This window comes from Magnolia sinica, chromosome 3 (assembly GCF_029962835.1).
Source record: "Magnolia sinica isolate HGM2019 chromosome 3, MsV1, whole genome shotgun sequence".
Classification (NCBI taxonomy): domain Eukaryota; kingdom Viridiplantae; phylum Streptophyta; class Magnoliopsida; order Magnoliales; family Magnoliaceae; genus Magnolia; species Magnolia sinica.
Window position 1 is genome coordinate 94011943 of NC_080575.1, and position 23082 is coordinate 94035024.

Consider the following 23082-nt stretch of genomic DNA (forward strand, 5'->3'; position numbering starts at 1 on the left):
TTTTCTTTTCTTTTCTTTCCTGCACTGGAATCGGGATTGGTCCTGATTCGGGGAGGCCGTGACAGTGGGGCCCACCTGATGTTTTGATATATCCACGCCGCCCATTGGGTATGCCAGCTCATTTTAGAGCTTGTGCCAAAAAATGAAGCAGATCCAAATCTAAGGTGATTGATGGTCCACCGTTTAAAACTTCTTAAGGTCCACCGTTACGTTGATTTGCCATTTGACAAGATCACACAAACCTATATCAAGCTTGATCCAACTCTTCTGTGGTCCACAAGAAATTTTATTAGTGGCCGTTAATCACCACTGCTTCTTATTCGTGTCAAGGTGTTGTAGGCCCACCATGTCGTGTGTTTTATCCACACGGTCCATCCATTTTGCCAGATTGCTTCAGGACATGATCAAAAAAATGAGGTAGATCCTTAATCTAAGGTAGACCACAACATAAGAAAATAATGTTAAGTGTAGGTCCACTTTCCTAGGGCCCACTGTAATGATTTTTTTAGCATCTGACCCATTCATAAGGTCAAATGGACCTGGATGAAAGGAAACGTAAATATAAGCTTAATCCAAAATTTGAGTAGTGAGATTGGCTACTGAAGTGACGTCACCGAGTTATGTAAGCCCTACCATGATGTATGTATTTTATGCACACTGCCTATCCATTTTGAGATATCATTTTTAGGCATAGCCCAAAGAATGAACTGTTCGAAAGCTGGATTGACTCCAACATATAAAACAGTGGAGAGAGTGACCCACCATTGAAACCTTCTTGAGGTCCACCTTGTTATTTATTTGAAATCCAACCTGTTCATAAGTTAACACAGACATTAAAAAAGTGAAAACACAAATATCAGCTTGATCAAAAACTTTTACAGCCCTTAAAAGTTTTTAATGGTGGGTGTCACTCTCTACATTATTTTCTATGGTGGAGTCTACTAAAGATTTTAATCGGACTCATTCCTTGGCAGATATCCTAAAATGATCTCTCCAAATGAATGGACAGGGCAGATACAAAAAAATACATCACGATGGGATCCACGTAACTAAGTGACATCACTTCAGCAGGAGTATAGCTACTCCTCCTGTCTGTAGCTAATCCATGTCCACCTGACATTATCAGGTTTTGTAGGCCCAATTATGATGTATGTGTTGTATCCACACCATCCATCCATTTGGAGAGATCCTTTTGTGGCTTTAGTCAAAAAATAACACACATATACCGTGGTGGAATTTCACCTCCTATGAGTAGTCGAATGCCAACGAGGTATTGAAACTCCTGGGAGTCTACCATTGAAGCAAGAGTAATGACCCATTATATATTTTAGGTTACATTTGATTATGTTTAACTATTACAAACCATGATTTTTGCATTAATATATATTTCGCTAAATGTTGAGATATATTATTTGGAGTTACAAGCTATCTTCATTTCACATTTGATCATTTATCTTGTTTTACGAAGTTTTTTCTTTAATTTTTTTTTTTTTATTGTTGGTTATAAACTATTTTCTTCTAATGTTTGTATTGAGTTATTCTTTCAAATTATAATTATTTTGAATTTGTAGATCCACTTTCATGTTTTATTTGATGATTGAGTCAATCTAAAAATTGGCACAAATTTTTATTAAGATAAGTTTAAAAAAATTATATATTTTGTGCCAAAATTTTTTATGTAATCATAATATTTTGAAATGATTCCCTACTTACAAATTTACGTGATATACATATGCAACTTCCTGGATGTAACTAATTTACAGGTTATTTAAAAAAAAACACTTGCATATAAATGACTTATATGTTATAACTTACAATTAAATAAAATTATTAGTAAGTGACTCTCACCTATAAGTGATTTACAACTATGAACTTACCGACATTGATGTAAAGCGGGTTGCGGACACTTTCATGTCTAAGATGGATCAGAGAAAGCTCAATCAAAGGCAGAAGTCATCAAGACCGTCAAAACTTTAAAACAGATATATCTCACAAACCGGAATAAGTTACTTCACGTACCACATATGATTTTAGGATAGGATGAGCTACTTTAGCCAACCAACCCGTCTATGCCGGGTTGCCCACGCCGAATTTGTAAGATTCCATCATATGACAGCGGAATTGCACGTTTAATTCTATTTTTATCATAAATAGTAAGTTTAAGTTTGATTATAACTCTTCATCCATTTGGCTTTATGAGTTGCGCAAAACATGAAAAGCGTTTAGAAAAATTAGGAGAATAACATGGTTAAGCCACATAGGACACTTACTATAAATAAAAAATTTACTATTTATAGTAAGTTATGAATTTTAAAGAGTTTTAGTTATAATTTAATTCTTAAACTTCTTACTTCGTATCCCTATTTAAAGGATTGTAAATTTGTTTATTTCAACTATCAATATTCAACAACCTTTGTTCATATATTTTAAATTTATTTCTATTTCTTGTTCCATTCGAGAAGTACTTATAATGAGTCCAGGGAAGCTTCGTGGATTCGGAGTACTTATCTTTGAGGAAGACAGTGATCGACCTCATCACGTTCATCCCTACGTCACACACCCAAATTAATGAGAAATTACAACGCAAATCTTTGAAATAAATATCGAATTGGAACCGAAAGTGAATTCGACAAAATGGCCATTTTCATAAAATTGATATGACTTGGAACCAAAGAGATTTGGATGAAGTCGGCATTTCTGAAAACCACTAGGCAGGACTAAAAGAGAAGTTCAATGAAATAGGCATTTCTCAAAATTGACATGAATTGAGCCAAAGGAGATTTACTACTTGATGGGGATTTTTGAAAATGGATATCCAATCGTAGGTATTTCAAAAAATACATGAAATTTTTTGAAAGCTTGTGTTGTTGTTTTGTTTTTACTAAGGCAAAACATTTGTTTCATTGGATGAAAAATGAGAGAAAAATATGTTTATATAATATCTTTCTCCTAAGACTCTTGTATGATGCACTACATTCTACCTAAGCTCATATGCGTGCGCAAGCCCCTTGGCATGTGTGTGTAGAGAGAGAGAGTTGTTGAGAAATTGTACATGGGCTTGCCACAATGAAAATATGGGTGCCAATATCCGGGCTCACCCTAGTCCACTAAGCCCTTAGACACATAGTGTTTTCTTTAATCTTCCATCTATGGTAAGTCCCATCCGATAAAATGATCAGGAACATTGAAATATCACTTGGACTGAAAATAATTTTAAGTTTCATATTATGGTAATGGAACCACTCATGTGTCTTTAAACCATCCATTCTTTTTTATAATAGTGGCCAACTGGATGACTGAATTGAGCCAATGGGCTGTCTAGGTATAGTCATGGAGTCTAGATTTCAAGCCTAAGCCTAGTCCGAGCTAGGTTTAGGAGCCAAAGCCTGGCCCCACGCGCCAATGCTTGGCCCATTGCCATATCTTGGAAATTATAGGTTCTTCTATCCAAGGTTTTCAAACTGTATATCGAGTTTGAAATCCTAACAAATGGAATTCATGTTTCAGTAATCCAAACCATTGGTTTGTTGGTAGCCATCTTGGATGGACCATTGGTTTGTGGGTAACTATCTTGGATGGACCGCACCCGGCCGGAACTCATCTTGATAGGATATTTTTAAAGGTTCATGGAATGAAAATTGACAATCAAGGAGAGAAACATAACAACAAACTAGATAAAAATTAAAAAGAAAAGAAATTAAAAAAAAACAATTTGGTGGTTACAAGTTTCCAATGTTAGACATTTTTGGAGAACGATTCGAACCAGGGCTGGACATACTTGAGGATTGTTGAAGCCAATTCTATGTCATATCCGCCCATTAAGGTGACTTTGCCTAATGTGCTCAACGAGGAGAGCATGGCTGCTGCTGCAAAACCTATCATATGAGCTCTGCAGAGTGGCCGTCCGTGCATAGTAGCAAATATTCAATTGAGAACTTTGAAGGTCAAAAAAATAAAAAGAAAAAAAAGAAGAAGGTAATGCATGCATGGCACTTGCACATGGGTTAATTCTCTCTTCAAAAGATAAATACACATGTAGCATACACTATGCTTATCGGGTTGGGTCAGGTTGCCCGCCTCAACCCAAGCCTACCATGGTAAGGTTGACGGTGTCCAACCCGACCCGACCCAACCCCACGTAAAGTTTGGGTTGGGCCAGATAGGTATGGGTTGAGCTAAACCCAATTTGCATCCCTAAAAGTCCACCAATCCAGGAATCAAATGATAGAATAAGCATAACTTTTGTTTCATGAAACAGCTAAATTGTGATGGACCATTTAATTTAAATTACTTGTATGCCACCTAACTGCATATCATCCGTCACACTATTCCAGAGTATCAAAGTTTTTCTCTTCTGATCAATGCAACTACCATCTGTCACACTAAGCGCCGGTTTCAAAGTTTCCCTATTTGCAGCAGAAATGGATGAACCCTAAAATACACAAGCAGGATGAGTTACAGAGCCCGTGTAATTGAAAGCTTTAGGCCAGTTCAGAACAGATCATGATCATGCTTCGACCCGACCTTGCAACTGTATGAGCAAAACAAGTACAAGATGAGGGGAAGATTGGATGCCGGTGGGTTGAGAAAAAGAGGGTCAGCGAAACTGAGTTGCCGAGTATTGGGTGGCGGGTTAAGAGATTCAAAAATCAAATATGGAATGATTCAACTTGAAACTCGGTTGAGTCAACTCAGCTTGTCACAACTTGATCAAGTCACTCGCCTGGTCCACTGGCATTTTGTTACCAGCCAGTCAAGTGGTTCCATTATGGCAAAATTTAGTTTTGTTTTAATTTTAATTTTACTAATGTCCAACAAGTTTAATATTAACCGCTAGACAAAATAATTTATATTTAGTAATTAATATATTTTTTTGAAACTTGACAAAATTATATTAAGAAAGAAAAAGATACAGAGATAGGAGAAGAGAGTCCGCAGAGAATGTAGACGCACTTAACTCCTAAAAAAGAAAAAGAAAGTCAGAATCCTTTAAGGAGTCCTCGATACAGGCCCATTCAATCAACATTCTCTTTGCCTTTGACGAGACAGCCTGTGGTGGGTTAGACAAGTCCCTGAAACATCTGTCATTTCTCTCCTCCCAAACAGCCCACCAGATCGCTATGATTGACATCCTCCAGAGTCTCGTTCCCACCTTGCCAATATTTACCCCATGCCAAGCTTGAAGAAGATGATTCACCGTACCAAGGGCGCTCCAACTAATGTTAAACCGAGAGAAGAAATCTGACCAAATTGCGGTGATAAAAGGGCAGAATAGCAGCAAGTGGTCAACCGTTTCTTCGTTCTGCATACAGCACAAGCAGATATTAGGAAGGATCATTCCCCGTTTCCTCAAATTATCAATTGCGAGGATTTTCTCTTTGCCGACCAGCCAACCGAAGATGACATGCTTCGGAGGGGCAGGGTAATTCCAGATAAAATGGGGGTTTTGAACTACACTGACGTACAAATTACGATGTAACTGGTTGTACAAGGATCTGACCGAAAATCTCGAGTTGAGTTGAGTAACGACTTGGTCGAGTCTTCGAGTCGACCTGACCCGATTGGATATTGAGTCGATTCGAGTTTTCGGGTTTTTGAACTATGATTTGAGCTAGAGAACCATGCGACAAAATAACAACAATGGCCTATTCTTCCTAGCTACCACTTTGTGTGTTTTATGGTAAAGATAAGATAGATGTATTACAAACTGTCTCTACGAATGAGTTTGAATCGTTAGGTGAAAAGGGACAGACTCAACAAACGACCAGCTATTGAAGTTTCCGTTTACCAAACTAAGATAGAGTAAAATTTGAGGAATGCAATGAATTGAAACAAATCAAGAAATGTTCAACTGGAAAATTTTCTTCTGTACAGAAAAGCTAGCAGATTTAATGGTCTTCAAGACTGGATTTTACAATGAATTCACTCTGCAAAAGTGAGCACTCTTCTATACCTACCTAAAAAATGGAAGATAACTAGTTTTAAGGTTATGCGGATTCCTGTAGTAGATCCCAATTAATTGGGATAAGGCTTGGATGATGATGATGATGATGATGATGGTTACAGATATGAAACAAGTCAGATTGAGAGAGGCTGAATGGCACCATTTCGGCCTTCTCTTCTCACTAAAAACTACATGTTTAAATCTCATGGACCATGGATCGTCAATGAAGTAATCCATGTTGATGTTTCTAAGTCAGCATTTGGATGTACATGAGAATTGAATTGCACATGTGCCATTTGGTAGACTATAGATCGTGATCTCTAATACATAATTATAGTTAAGTAAAATGGGATTAACTCATTTTCTGGTGTCTTCCAAACAAGCCATAAATGTGCTTCCTAGCATTCATGGTGAGGATTTAGAACTCAAATTCCAGCTGCATTTCTTCCATCTCCAACTTGAAAGTAGCATAATTGCCATTAAGAGCCCAACCCACAATATGAATGCTGAGGAAATGACAATTTGATCAGTTCCATTTTATTAGACTAACAATTGCAATTCAATCACATAGAACATCCAAACGCGCCCGAATTGTGCCAAAAAGAGCATCAGTTACGAATAATCCCCACATGAGCACACCTTCTTCTCAAAATGATGAAACCGATTCGTATCCCTAAGGATGATTTCGCGTTTAGTGATCATGGAGATAAGCTTGGCAGTGCAATGGCAATCCCCGCACACCCGGAGCTTCTTCGTTATTCTAATCGGTGTGCCGGGCCTGGTATTTATAATGAGCATGAAAGCAATAGCGAGCTTCTCACTGTGGACAACAAGATGGCCTTTCTTATCTTCCTCTTCCACATCATGAAGAGCTGAATCAGAGGTTTAGCTATTCTAATCAGAAGTTTAGCTATTCTAAGAAATTGTATATTTCCAATTTTCCATCACTAAAAGCTTGGTGGACCTTCTTTTGGACAATTGAGATGAAAAGGAACGGACCGTCCAGATTTAGTAAACAAGTGTCGCAAATCAGAGGTTTAGCTATTCTGATTTGTTAATGATGGCCCATCTAAACTGGGTCCCACAGTTTTGTGCAGTTGAATTTTACGAAAAGTATACCTCATGTACACAAAATTCCGAGTGACCGCTTATCGGATTCGGCCGAAGAATTTCCTACACCCCTGCTGTATGAAACTTGTGTAACAGGAAGATCTATTTCGTCGTGTTATATTCCTCAGTTGCACGCTCATATTAGGACCAGAGTTCAAATATAAAGCCGATTTAAAATGTAACCATGTGCATCGATCTAATCATTCAAGATTTAATCAATTCCATCAAATTTTAAAAAATCATTTAGCACTATAAATTGGAAAGGATTTGAGTGAATTTATGTTTGATAGCAGGATTGTTTGGTACATGAATTTGAGAAGATTTGAGGGAATTTCAAATCCCTAGTTGTTTGGCACCATAAAGTCCATAATGAGAGCTTGGATTATGTCTAAAATCCTTAGAAGAATTGCATGTGTAATATGTGTGTCACTAGAGTATTAAACTATTGGGCACATGGCCCACTAATGATATCCCACTAACTAGAGCTTGGATGTAGTGAAAACACAAATATAAGTTTGATTTAAAACTTTTGTTCTCCTGAGACATTTTTAATGGTAGTCATTTTAATTATTATTGTGTGGTCCACTTGAGATTTGAATCTGCTTATTTTTCAGACCATGTCTAAAATGAGCTGGAAAAACTGATGAACACCTTGTGTGTATATAACACAAACAACCCATGGTAGAGTTGGTAGACGTTGGATTGCTGGTTGTCTTATTAAATAACGTAAGTTTAGGATCGAAATATCTACAAGTGGAACCCAACTATTATGCGAATAGAGGTGCGTGTAGAAAGAGAACGGATTGGCTACTCCCCTGGCTGGTGGTCGGTAATCCGTGGGCCTAACCATGACGTATGTGTTTCATCCATTCCGTTCATCCATTTTTACATATCATTTTAGTGTCTCAGCACAAAAATGAGATGGGTATAAATCTCAGGTGGACCACACTACAGGAAAACAATAGTGATTGATTAAAATCCTTGTGAGGCCCACTGTACTATTTATTTGACATCCAATCTGTTGATTAGCTCATACAGACACAGATGAAGGGAAAAAACAAGATAATCTTGATCCAAAACTTTTATGGCCCCCAAAAAGTTTTTAATGGTTGGCGTTCATTCAACACTATTTCCTGTAATGTGGTCCACTTGAGATTACGATATACCTTAATTGTGGTCTAATACCATAAAATGATCTATAAAAATAGATAGACGGCATGGATGAAACAAATACATTATGGTTGGCCCACAGAGAACCGACCATCAGCCATTGGCTGGTGGCAGGAGAGTAGCCAGTCCGTTTCCTTGTAGAAACTAAGAAGCGTATCAAACGGTCTACACCATGAGGGAATGCATGCAGCGATGAAAACGAGAAAAGTAAAAGACACGTTAGAAAAGTACAAATCAACCAAAAGATGCCATGCGTAAAGAAGAGTAGATACGCCCTTCAAGAATCCTAGCCGATGTTTCTCTTTTAATCTCGACCGTTGTCTCTTTTCCATTTGGACTTGAAGAACACAAATCGGGCAGCTAGGATTCCTTACGCCAGTGATTTTACCATAGCAGATGAGGTGCGGTCCTGACCGTGGGGCCCACCTTGATGTATGTATTGTATATCTACACCGTCCATCCATTTTGCTAGCTTAGTTCAAGGCATGAACAAAAAAATGAAGCAGATTCAAATCTCAGGTGGACCATGCAGTAGGAAGCAGTGGTGATTGAATACCCACCATTAAAAAATTTCTAGGCCCACCTAATGTTTCTGTAATTTTTAATAGCCATCCAACCTGTTGATAGGGTGACACGAATCTGGATGAAGGTGGAAAAACAAATATCGGCATGATCCAAAACTTCGTGGCCTAAAAAAAGCTTTTAATGATCAGTCACTACTGTTTCTTATGGTATGATTCACCTGGGATTTGGATCTACTTCAATTTTTAGATCATATCCTAAAATGAGTTGGCAAAGCGGATGAACGGCCTGGATATATAATTCATACATCAAGGTGGGCCTTACAGTGATAGCCGCACCCTGTTGGGTGGGTCCCGGGACGCACCTAATCTGCGCCAAGTACTGCCATTTCCCATCCGGACTCGCACTCGGTAACGACCCCTCCCGTACTGGTCGGTGCTGTGGGCCCACCATGATGTATTTGTTTTATCCACTCCATCGATTCATTTTATCAGATCATTTTAAGGCATAAATCAAAAAAATGAGGCAGATTTAAATCTAAAGTGGACCACACCACAGAAACAGTGGTGATTAAACGCTCATCATTTAAAACTTCCCAGGGCCCACCGTAATGTTTATTTGCCATCCAACCCGTACGATTAGGTCACACGGACCAGTACGAAGGGAAAACACAAATATCTGCTCCCCAAGAAGTTTTTAACGGTGAGTGTTCAATCATCACTGTTTCCTATGGTGTGGTCCATCTGAGATTTGGATCTAACTCATTTTTTATCTCATAGCCTTAAATGATCTGAACAAATGGATGAACGGAATGGATTAAACATATAAATACTTTTGGGACCCACATAGCTTTTCTAGCACCGACCTGTACCAACCTAGGTAGTGGAGAGGTAACTACCAAATCCGAATCTGTCTCCACTGTGGACGTAGCCATATGGCCACATTATAAAGAGTTCACCACTAGTTCGTTGTGAGACGGCCTCGGATTTAGGAATTGCCGGCAGAAAAACCCACGTGGCACCCTCCCCTTTTGTCTTCATATATTCAAAAATTCCCTTTTTTCTCTCCAGGCAATACCTCTCCCTCTGTGGTTGTTTTGATCTCAAGGAGAAGAATGAAAGGCGATCGCCGGAAAATCTCCATGCCGCCTGTTGATGTTCGGAAAGATCGAGATGACGATCTGCTTCTCTTTTTTGAGATGCGTAGGTGTGAAAAGGATCGAACGATCAATCTCCTTCAGCCAGTTTCCGAGGAGTTCGAGCCCAACTCCGGTAAGTTTACTACAGCTCAAACTCTGATGGTGTGAATAGTGTCGTGGGTCTATTTTTTTAAGGGTGATGAAGATGGACGGTCCAAAATCTTCGGTGAATGAGGCACCACCATTTTAAAAAGTGGTAAACAATCGGTAATTACAATTTTTTCAATCTTGTGCAGGAAATGGGAATTATCCTCTGTACAGAATACCTTCAGCGAAGAAAGGAACTGGCAACGATTTCCTTGACATCCACGGCAAAAACGATTATGACTGGTAGGACATGAATTAATTTCTGTCCGTTTGTAATTTCATATATTGGCCGATCCACTCATTTTGTGGGCCACACCCACACTGTCACTGATCTGGTTTAAAGCACACGTGTGGCTGACCTGATGAGTGGATCCGTCTGCGTACTTGATGATCTTTATATGGTGGGGCCAAACTTTTGGACGGATTGGATGTCCTCTGCTCATGACACGTTGGGAATAATGTCCTAGTTGAACGGTGGCTAGTCGCATGTCAGACTTCATCGTCTCTTGGTTTGCATTTAGAGGTGGGCATCAATTTGAGTCCGATCGGATTGGGTCCAACTCGACTCTATCCGATTTTTTCAAGAACTTAACCCTAACTTGATTATATACAGGACCAAGTCCAGTAGGGCTGACTCGATCCGATCCGAATCATTGTTGGCCTGACCTGAACCGAGTCCAACTTGATTAGGGAAATCGAGTCAGATCGAATTAAGTCTGTCCGATCGATTTGGACACGGCTGGGTAAGCCGGAGCCGGAGACTCTCGTGATAGGAAGAAAACGGGAGGGAAATCGAGAGAGAGATTGAGAGAAAGGAGGAGAGAAAGAATGAGAGAAAGAAGAACCTCGTGCAGCGCCACTCGGGGTTCGGGTAAAAGAGGGGTAAAAGTTAAAGTTAAAAAATAATAATTTATTTATACCAGCCCAACGGATCCGATTCGATTCCGAATCGGATCGGATTGGCTATTGACCCGAACTCGACTCGATGTGCGGTTGGATCTGAGTGGGACTACTTGATCCGACCCAATCCTAGCTTTCGGTTCGGGTTGGATCGGATCCGACCGGTTCGAACGAGTTGGATCCGTCAGTTAGGATCAGATCCTGCCCAACTCTATTTGTATCTTTTACGATGGAAATGACTTCTACTGGACATGTGAACTATTTATCCGGTCTGGCCCATTCTTCATTGGGCAGCCTCACATAATTCACACTGATTAGATGATCCTGATCGTCCATCTAGCAGTTCCATTTTCAAAACTGTGGATTTTGTAGGCCTTTGAACTAGATAGTTAGGATCATCAATCCAAGGTGATACTTAAGAGACCAAGTGACAACTAAATCAAGGAAGGCGGATTGCCCGAGATCCAATCTTGAAGCCACCCCATCCATCTGTTCTAAAACTCAAGTGGGCCACGAAATTGTAGGAATTGAATACCCACCTTTGAAACATTTGTGAAGCCACATAAGTTTTCAATTAGGCTAATATTTTTTGTGCATGTAGTTTATCTATATGAGAATGGTTTGGATGGCATATTAACATCACGGTGGACCCTGGAAAGGTTTCAATGGTAGGCATTGCCCTTCCGTTGAAACCTTTCTCTGGTGGACTCCCCCGTTTCATGTGGTGTGGCCCATTTGAGTTTTGGACTTGTCTCATTTTTGGTATTATGTCATAAAATGAGGTGGCAAAATGAATGGACAGAATGGATTTCTCAAAAGCATCATGGTGGCCCCACCTAGCTCCTGATGAAGGGAAGAACTCCCCAGGGAAGAGTCCATGCTAAAGACTAGGTATTTGACAACAGTACTTTGTTATTATAATGTGACGCAAGGATGAATGTGATGAGGCCGATTACCGTCTTCCTCAAGGATAAGTACTCCAAACTTACGGAGCTTCTCTGGACTCCTCACAGAGACTTCTCGAATCTATGATGAAAAGAAATAGAAATCATTTAAAGATATATGAAAGAAACTTCTCAATTGATTGATAAATGAAATAAATAAGTATATGACGCTTCAAATAAGGATATCAAGACTAGGAAAAAGTTTAAGAATTAAACTATAACTAAAACTCTCTAAAATTCATAACTTACTATGAATACTAAATTTTATATATATATATATATATATATATATATATATATATATATATATATATATATAGTAAATGTCTTATGGCTTAACCACGTTAATCTCCTAATTTTTCTAAACACTTTTCATGGATATCACTCCTAAAGCCAAATGGATGAAGAGTTATAGTCAAACTAAAACTTACTAAAAATAGTAAAAATAGTTATAATCAAACTAAAATTTACTAAAAATAGTAAAAACGTAAATAAACATGTAATTTGACCATCGATATGATGGAATAAATATGTAATTTGACCGTCGATATGATGGAATCTCACAAATTCAGTCATATATGGTACGTCGAGTAACTATTTCGATTTATGAGATATGTCTGTTTTAAAGTTTTGACGGTCTTGATAACTTCTGCCTCCGATCGGGCCTTCTCTAATCCATCTTAAACATGAAAGTGTTTGCGACCCGCTCTACATCATAATGGCTTATCTAGACTGTTCAATTTGCAAGTCATTGATTGGATGATCTGATGACTGTGATTTTGTTTTGATGGCACACTAACTGTAGGTCCAACCTGATGGACAGTCTAGATCAATGGTTGGATCATTCCTCTTGTTTATATCATTTAATATATTTATCTTGGCAGGCTGAAAACACCACCAGCAACACCTCTATTTCCGTCTCTAGAAATGGAAGCAGCTGGATCTGACTTAGTTATTCAAAAAGAGATCCCAATACTCCAGCCTATCAGACTTTCGCGGGTAAGTTCTTCGTTTTTTCATTTCATTTTCCCACCGACTCAGTTTTTCTTCGGGTCTAAGGTGCTTGGATGGGCCGGGTCCAACTCACAAACTAAGGATACGGATCCAGACCTAGGCCCTAGCCCTCAATTAGGTTAGGCCCGGCTTGTCCATCTAAGGACCCAGACCCAGCTGACCCGACCCCATAATAGGCCCCAAATGATTTTAATTGATTTAACTATAGCATCGCCATTGACCCACTTGGACAGGTGGGTGGGAATGTTTCGGACCAGACCACCCACAAAAACTTATGCATCTAGACCGGGTTTTAAAACATTGACTCGGACCCGCAAATGCCAAAAATAGTCGGGTCCATGAATCGGATAAATGGATAATAGACGTTAGTCACGGTCACTAGCTGGCGGGGATCGGGGGAGGACCTAGCTAGATACTACGGTCCTGTCGGGGGCTCTGTGAGGCCCACCATGATACGTGTGCTTTATCCAAGCCGTCCATTCATTTTATAAGATCATTTAAGATGATGAAAGCAAAAATTAGGCAGAATGAATGATCAGGTGGACCATACCACAGGGAACAATAAGGATTGAATTCATACTGCTGAAGACCTCTTGGTAGCCACAGAAGTTTTGGATCAAGCTGATATTCATTTGTTCCTTTCATCCAGGTCCATGTGACCTTATGAACGGGTTGGATAGAAAATAAATATCACGGTGGGCCCTAGCATGGTTTCAATGATGGGAACGTTGTCACCACTGCTTCCTGTGGTGTGGTTCACTTGAGCCCTATATATTTTTCCTCTTTGGGTTAGTTCCCTAAAATGATATTTTAAAATATATGGACGGATTAGATAAAACAAATATATCACGGTGGGCCCCATAGATCCCCTGACAGGACCGTCCGTCTCTAGCTAGGTCCCAATCATCGTGGGGTGCGTGACGTGAATGGGCCATACAACATATTCACGCTGATCAGGCAATCCTAACCATTAGATTGGCCGGATTTGGGAAGACGGGTCGGTTAAAAGAATTTACAGAACATTCTCTAGACCGTCCATTTTTTCCCTAAAAGGTCCTCTGATCAAAGGGTTTGAGTCGTCCAATCAGTATGATTCTTTGCCACTAGCCTATCCATGGTAAATCCTACAGGATGATCGGTTCAGATCTCACACGTGCACAAGTGACGAGTATGCACACATCATATCTACTTCACTAACTTATCTAACCCCGAAAATCTAAAACCTCAGTTTTCAAGCAAGACGGAGCCATCGAAAGATTCAAAACCCAATACCGATACGAAATCTCCGAAGCCGAAACCTTCAGTTTCCTCCAGATCCATAACACCGACATCGAAAACCAGCGTTTCGGGGAAAAATTCATCAACCCCAAAGGGAATTTCGGATAAAACGGCAAAATGGGGCTCGAATCCCAACAAAGCATCAAGCATCTCTTCGATCTCAGCAAAACCCACCAACCCAAAAGAGCTCACTCCCAAAACCGATACGAACTCGCCGAAACAAAGAGCAAACGTGTCGGATCCGAAACCGAGAAGCAGGGGCGTGTCGCCTATGGTGAGATCGAGAATACCCGCTACGATTCCTGGGTTCTCCGATGAGACTCCTCCGAATCTCAAGACAACAATCTCAGACCGATCAACGTCCGCTTCGCGGGGGCGGCCGGCGAATTCAACGGCTGATGTCAAACAGGATATCGGGAAGCAGAGGAGACAATCGTGCTCTCCGAGCGTTACGAGAGGTAGAAAACCGGAAATCGGGCAGGAGTCCAAAGGGAAGATCGCAACGGGAAACGGGTCTTTGCTTTTGGGGAGTCGGATGGTGGAGAAGGTGATGAATGCCAGGAAATCGAACGGACCAGATGAGAAAGATCCTAAACCGAAATATCGGGTTTCGGGCAATGAGAATTCGGGTTTCGGGCGAATGATATCGAAGGGTTCGTTGGATATGGCCCTCAAACACATGGTAAGATCACTCCCCTTGTAACTACCCTCGAACCGCATGTGATACGTTCACACGTGTCGCTCATCTGCGTGGATCCTGAGAGCCAGAAAATCAGGCCAGTTCAATCACTCATCTGGTGGGCCACACATGTATGAACAAAATGAATAGTTGAAAACATTGACCGTGCATGATTTCTGGCCAAGGGATCTACGCGGGTGGGACCCGCCATGATGTATGTGTTTCATCCATTCCGTTCATCCATTTTTACAGATCATTTTAGGGATTTATCTCAAAATTGAGAGGGATATAAATCTCACGTGGACCACACCACAGGAAAACAATAGTGATTGGATATCCACCATTAAAATCCTCCTAAGGCCCAGCGTACTGTTTATTTGAAATCCAATCTGTTGATTAGGTCATACAGACCCAGATGAAGGGAAAAAACGAAGATCAGCTTGATCCAAAACTTTTATGGCCCCTAAAAAATTTTAAATGGTCAACGTTCATTCAACACTGTTTCCTTTAATGTGGTCCAATTGAGATGGGATATAACTCATTTTTGGTATCATATCATAAAATGATCTAGAAAAATAGATGGACGGCATGGATGAAACACATACATCATGGTGGGGCCCACAAGCACCGACCACCAGCCATTGGCTGGAGGCAGGGGGAGTAGCCAATTCGTTTCCATTTACCATGGTACACGTGGCAGTCATTTACACATTGCGGATTGGTCGTCCATCGAACCATGGATGGCCGTGGCCCAAAAATCAAGCCAAACGCATACTGTATAGCTGCTTGTTTTAAGCATTATTTCCAACCAGATGGAAAGCTCAGATATCACACAGGTGTTTCATATTGGCACGTGTGCTTGTGTGTGAATGTGCAGTGCCCCACATGCGTGTGGAATTAGCAAACCTGAGGCCAATCCACCCGTCGGTGGGCCGCATCTCTACATCAGATTAGACAATGCGTTGATTCCGATAGAGTGACCTTCCTGATGGGTGGACCATCTTGTTTTTCACCCCATGTCAACGGCCTGGATTTGCTTACGCCCGGATTTTAAACTATTTAAGCTTGGGCCTATTCAATTGATTTTGCCCGGTCCAGCCCAATTGCAGAGACAAATGATAGAAATGAATATGAGAGAGTACTTAATTTTTCATCAAGCTTCCTTATATGATTTAAATCATTGATGGTATCCGGCAGTCATTCTAACTGTGAATTAGATGAGTGATTGACTCATTTTCACTTTCACAGTAGCTATGTGGATAGTTGGATGAGTATCATTCATCTTGGGCTTTACAAAATTATCTAATACACACACACACACACCCCATCAAAACCCGAGGGCTCAACATCCAAGTAGACTAGAACTATGACTAAAAATCACCCATGACTAATATTTAAATCACATTAGTAGCATACAATTAATCTTAGCCACTGGATTGTTTACAGGTGAAGAATATTACTATCTTCGGTTGGAAGATCTGAACCCTTGAATGGCCTAATAATAGGTTGTGGAAAAAAAAATATGACTTGGAAAAAATAAAAGGCTAATGATTAGATGTATAGGAACTTATCCCTCATAAGATTTTTTGGGCAAACCCATCTATTGCATGTCCCATCAGATTATTAATCTAGGTTGATGAACCATGGCTCCATTTCAACAAAAGAGGGCCATATAATCTTCAAATCACCATTTTACTATTGGCTAATCTTTGAATGTTTCTATCTCATCTCAAAATTATTTAATAAAGCTTGACTTTTTTTAATATAAAGTTATATTCATTTTTATTTCTATTTTAATTAAATTTAGTTAATTTTACTAGATTAGGTCAGGTCACATGTTCAACTAGTCAGATTTTTGACTAATTGGTCGACCGAGCTGAGCCTGAGTTCTTGATTTTTTTTCTTTTTAACAGTGATTGAAACTTTTTCCATTTGTCTCTTTTCTGGCAGGAAATAAAAAGAAATCCAATTAATTTTCATCACTACAACACTATCGGTGTAAGAAAGCCATCAAGCAGTAACTCGAGTTTAAACCTGAGCCCACGGCGTACAGTTGAGGAAGACGAAAGCGAAAATCTTGAGAGCTGGAGAGGTCGGAGAACATAAAAGAATTCCACCGAGAGGAGAAGGGAGGATTGAATGTGGCTTATGTTGATACATGCTATTTGTCTATTGGATCAGAACTATCCTATGAAGAGAAATGTTTGGATGATTTACCCTTGGGCCACTCATCTGGTCTAGTGTGGATAATGCCCTGGAGGCCTGGACAAAAGACCAGGTTGGTTTGCTCATTAGGTAGTTTACACATGCATGAGAAAAATTCAAGATTGGAAAGCCAAAAAAGTTAACTAATAGGCTATGTTTAGGGAGCGTTTGGATCCTAAGTTACTTTAGCTACTTATACCTTAAGTAGCTTATCTTGATTTATACTTATTAAATTGAAGTGATTAAGTAACTTTAAATTTTAAAAAAAAGAAGCTATTTATATTTGATCACGAACCAAACTTATATCAAATAAGTTACTTATCTACTGTTATAAGTAAAGAAGGTAACTTATTTTGTCGTATCCAAATGGGACCTTAATGTCCATGTGTGGCCCACCTGATGAGTGGATTTTGATTTTTGGACTTGGTATGTTTATGGTTTCTTCTATGTGATGAATGGCTTTGATCTTACACGCCTCACCATCTCTCCTCATGCAAATGGCCTTAGAATTCATCTTTAGAGAGTAGGCCCAAATTTAAAAATAAAAAATAAAAAAAATAAAAAAAAGAAAGAAAGAAAGAAAGGTTACTTGATTTTTCTTATGCTTTCAATGATAGGTATCAATTGAAGCTAACTTTTATGTATGATTATATGTACACTGTTTGGGTTTGATTGTTACCACTGCTATAATAATAAATAATTAAAAAAAAAAAAAAAAAAAACTAAAATCTACTTTCACGGATCGTTCGGACACTAATAACTTTGTTAAGTATAAATAAGTTAAACTTAAAAATACATTTCAGATGTAAGTGACTTACAGGTAAGTGAAATTACTTCTTTTGCTCAGGATTTCAACTGCACTGAAAAAATGTAAGTAGCTTACAGCTTGTAACTCACTCACTAGTGAAATTTCTTGTTCAAACAGCACATGTAAGTGACTTATCTATAAATTTTTTACAACTAATACGACTTATAGGCATCCAAACAACCCCTTGGGGCACACCCTAGGTTCTATGGGCTGTGATTACAGCCACATTTTACTGGAAGTATGGCATTAAAGCTTAATCTTAATTAATTAGGTGTTAATTCCATCTCAATCATGTCCTGTCTCATCCCTTTTGGAGACCTTTTCAAATGGTTCTTATGATGATTCAGCGGGATTGGATTTCACTCCCCACTCGTAAGGATTATGATCGGTTGCCTTGATCGCGCCGAAACGATTACGATATTGACTATTCTTAAGCCCATTTGATGGATTCTAACGATAGAGCTCCAGGGGAACCCATTATATCAGGAAGAGGGAAAAAAAAAAGAACAGGAAATGAAAAGAAAAGCCTCTGTTGACGTTGTTATGAACAGTTAACATGATTGTCCGATTTGAGTAACTAGAAAGAAATAAATAACAGGTAAATTGGAGCTCTGCATCTGATTAAGACAAACTAAGAGAGTACGGAATAGAATTAAACAACGTATTTAATTTCTTGTCAGGTACAAGCTAAGTTGCTCGTTTTGAGATAGTTTATGCTCCTTGGGATTTATTCAGAGCAACAAATCTTAGTTTAATGTGTCTCAGTTGTTCGTTTTGAGATAGTTTATGCTCCTTGGGATTTATTCAGAGCAACAAATCTTAGTTTAATGTGTCTCAAGATATAATCACTTGACGTATGTCAACCTTAGGCCTGTTTGGAATGTGGGATTAAGTGGGATGGAATTGCATTTGGTCCCATCCAAAATTTATCTGGCATTTGGAAATAACAAGAAAGATTGGAGTAATCCAGATATCGTATCATCCGGTCCCAATAGTAGATACTCCAGGATTTCCGGTGGATTTCAAAATGTACTACATCTGTGGCCTTACATTGATGTGTGTGTTTTATCCACACCATCCATCCATATGCACTCTTTATATGTGACATTCGAGTTGCATATGCATAGAAGTGACTAGCATACTTGTGAAATCAGGTTTGCTGATTTTAATTCCATGGTCTACCAAATGCAGGTTTCACTTAAAACTGTATTTTCTTAAAGGAAGAATTTGATCCCATATGTGGGATTGGATGGTCAAAATATCATGGCATTTCCAAACATGCAAATCATCACATAATATAGTGTTAATTCCATCTAATGCAATTCCATACAATTTAATCCGTTCTTTGACTTGGGTCATATTATTTATATTTCTTGCAAGAAGTCAGGCCGTTCGACTCTTTAGATAAGCCATGATGTTATTAAAAAAAAAGAGTTATGTCATGGCCCACCCTAGTACTGGAATGGCCTAATTTTCAAATAAGAAAAGACTTAAGCAGTGGGGTGCACCCAAATGAAAGCTTGGATCTTGCACACATATCATGATACATTAGCATGTGTGGTTGTGTGTAAATGGACAAGTGGGCAAATGGATGGGCTCACCTGATGTTGTGTGCTTGAACATGTGTTGTGAAGATCAAAATACCATATATGGCCCCCCATAGAAAGCTCTGTCAATGCACATGTGTGCCCGCTATTCTTTTTCTTTTTTAAAAAAAATAAAAATAAAAATCACAATAAAACTATATGATTTGATTTCATATGGATTTTGAGAATCACCAATGGGCAAGTCATAATCTTCTCTCAGTCTCTCCTTACCAATGCATTTCAAATACAGGTGGTTAAACATATTCACATAGATTATAATAGATTATAATTATATATTATTAAACATAACCCGTGATTCTAATTCCCATGTATTTCATAATAATTATCAATGCATATCAAATATATGTTTTCTAAAAATGAAGCATTATGTTCGCCATACTTATAAAAAAATAAATTTAGACAAGCCATACCTATGTGAAGAATATACATTGCATATAATACCTTGGTCCCTTCGTTGTCACCCACCCACAAGCCCATGGTTTACATCTCATCCCTATTGTTCCTGGTAGTGTGGCCAACATGAGTTAAATGATTACATTCCTTAGCACCCAAAACAACTAAGGGCGTGTTTGGACGGCCGGATTCCATGGGATTCGATTGTATTAGGGTGGATGACAGCCATTTCAAGATAATGATGGCTGTGTCGGTGGATTGCTGGCAATCCCATGGGATTGCTATATGCAGGAATTTTACCACTGAGTCTGTTTGGCACGCCTGGCCAATCCCGAGATTACGCCTGGCCAATCCCTTCCAATCCATCCAACCAAACACGTCCCAGACAAAATAGAAAGGATTACGAGGGATATTGGGTAGATTTCAAGGTAATGATGGTGATGTCAATGGATTGTTGGCAATGCCATGGGATTGCTATATCCAGGCAGAAGTTCAACGAGTTTGTTTGGCATGCCCGGCCAATCCCCGGATTTTACCTTCCATTCCCTTCCAATACAATCCAATCCCTTCCAATCCGCCCGTCCAAACACGCCCTAAAATGATGGAGCCAGGATGATGTAAATGTAAAATCCACTCAATTCTATCCTTCATGTCAAGCCCTTGGGCAAAAAATCAACTAAATCCACGACACATGGAGGCAACGGGGGTGGGATGCCGATCATAGGTTTGTGTGTGGGGCCACGGTAGTGTCCTTTTGATCAAACCCGTTAATATGGCATAATTGTACATGATGAGGAGAACATAAAAAAAATAAGGGTGCGTTTGGTAAATCTTAATTTCATGATTTATCAATGAAAAATGTTATTTTCAGTGATTTTCATAATTCAAAATAGTTTGGTAACAAACGATATTCAGTACTCAATTGAAACAATCACTTAAAATTTGAGAGAGTGTTTTTTTCAACCACCACAAGTTGGCTTAAAGCTAACGCAGAATGCAGTAAGTAATTTCCGACCAAAATATTCTTACAAACTTTTTAAAGTGGTAAGATTATTCTAAGATTCTAAATGTTATACAATTCTCTCACCAAGTCGTTACATTCTCTCCCACTCAGAGGAAAAAATTCCTTAACTATCTTCAGTCAAATCCTTCTAAAATTATTCCTTTCTTCTGGTATATCTTCCTTTGATTTGAAGGTGAGATTTGGATCTTTTTCTTTTTTAAGCCCTTCTAAAACTCATCATGATATTTATTTGCCATCCATATCGTTCATAGGTTCATAGGTCACAAAGACCTAGATGAAGGGAAAACACAAATATCAGCTTGACATTTTTGGGTTCATGTCCTAAAATAATCTCACCAAATGGATGGATGATTTGGATATAACACATGCATTATCGTAGGCCCTATAAAACATCTGTTTTTAACTAAAAACAGAACCATGCAACCCTAGTACTGAAGGCGCATCTAGCTGCGGATTGGGGAAGCAAATTGCCTGTGAGCCAACACTATGTTCCCAAGGCTGTGTGGGGCCTACGGAGATGGCTATAACAAATATACTTGGTCCATCTGTTTTAAAAGACCACAATAGGATATCATTCTAAAAATAAGGCAGATCCAAAACTCATATGGTCCATAGCAAAATATAGTGGGAAGGGTAACATCAACTGTTGAAACTTTCCTGGAGTTGTCTATGATGTCTATATCATCCTGATAAACTGTAGGCAAAAATATCATCCAAAAAAAAAACTTATGCCACCCCAAGCATTCAATCAGTTTTGGATCTGCCTTATTTTTAGACTACTATTCTATTTGTGGACTTGCAAAACAGATGGACAAAGTGGATTTGTCATCTACATATCTATGGGCCCCACATATCTACATATCCATGCGCTAGGTCATAGGCAATCTGCTTCGACGGATTGGGTAGCTGGAGTTAGTTTTGTCATGGAATTTGTGGGGCCCACTGTGATATATATATATATATATAAAATCCACTATGATCATTAATTTTGACAAATAATTTTAAGACATGATCTAAAAAATGAGATAGATTGGAGGCTCAAGTAGACCACACCACAAGAAGTAGTAGGAATTACGTGTTTACTGTTGAAAACTCCTTAGATGGCACATAAACATCACCGTAGGCTTTAGGAAGTTTTCAACAGTGGAATTGAATCTTCAATACTTCTCATGGCGTAGTTCAATTGAACCTTCAATTTGCCTCTGTCTTGGGCATATGCCCTTAAATAATCAATCAAAATAGATAAACAATGCGGAGAAAAAATAACACACACACACACATATATATAGGGAAAAGGTATTATGCACTCGACCTCGCGATAAGCTCCCATGAGGTCGAGTTGTGTGGGCCCCACCGTGATGCATGTCGACCATCAACACCGTGCATTTGATGGGTCCCCTTTAAATTATGGGATATCCCAAAAATCAGCCGTACACGGAACTCAGGTAGGCCATAGCATCTAAAATCAAGTGAAGACACTGTTAAAACATATAAAAGCACTTGGTGGAGCCCACATGAAACTTGCATGCATCTGAAACTTAGTCTGAACCCTCATCCAAGTGGGACACACATAATGGATGGGGTGAATTTGCAAACCACATCTCAGTGGGCCCAAAAAATGATTATGAATGTTTTAATGGTGCACGGCTCCTCTCCACTTCTGTATGTGGTGTAGCCCACACAAGTCACGGATTGATTTGATTTTTGAGACCTAGGCCCACGATGGAATGGTGCATTTGACTGATGGGGTAGATGTTCGAAACACATCATGGTGGGGCCCACATAGCTCGACCTCATGAGACAGACTCTTGAGGTGGAGCGCATAGTACCTTTTCCCGCGCGCGAGCGCGTGCGTATACACACACACATATATATAGAGTCATGCTCCCTTGCGTACCTATGCACGTGCGCACCTTTGCACACGTGCCATGGGTGTCTAATCTGAACAGTCCATGTGACGCGGAATCCCATGAAACCCCATGTGACAAATTTTCACCTCGATCTAAATTTCTGGTGGGCCATAGCAAAGATAAATGCAAATCAAGGGAGGAAACTCTTTTCATTTTTCATGGCCCATAGAAGTTTTAGATCAAAGTAAAACTTGGGCTTGGGGGGTTTCACGAGGTGCTGCTTCACATGAACGGTTTAGATTTTGGATCCACACCACGTATGATGGGTTCTCAAAAAAGTTCGTACGTA

General features: G+C 39.3%; 1 protein-coding gene across 1 annotated transcript; it reads left to right on the top strand.

Moving 5' to 3' along the window:
* Positions 1-9738: 9738 nt before the first annotated feature.
* On the top strand, positions 9739-17110 carry LOC131240276 (uncharacterized). Its single transcript, XM_058238401.1, has 5 exons — positions 9739-10017; positions 10181-10274; positions 12760-12874; positions 14118-14849; positions 16797-17110. Exons 1-5 carry the CDS (start codon positions 9861-9863, stop codon positions 16950-16952), a joined length of 1254 nt encoding a protein of 417 aa, XP_058094384.1. The 5' UTR covers positions 9739-9860; the 3' UTR covers positions 16953-17110.
* Positions 17111-23082: the final 5972 nt, after the last annotated feature.

Excerpts from the sequence above, each read along its gene's own strand:
- LOC131240276 (XM_058238401.1), top strand. The coding sequence starts at position 9,861 with ATGAAAGGCGATCGCCGGAAAATCTCCATGCCGCCTGTTGATGTTCGG. Across the intron at positions 10,018-10,180 it reads GGAGTTCGAGCCCAACTCCG|GAAATGGGAATTATCCTCTG; the intron begins GTAAGTTTACTA and ends AATCTTGTGCAG. Across the intron at positions 14,850-16,796 it reads ATATGGCCCTCAAACACATG|GAAATAAAAAGAAATCCAAT; the intron begins GTAAGATCACTC and ends CTTTTCTGGCAG.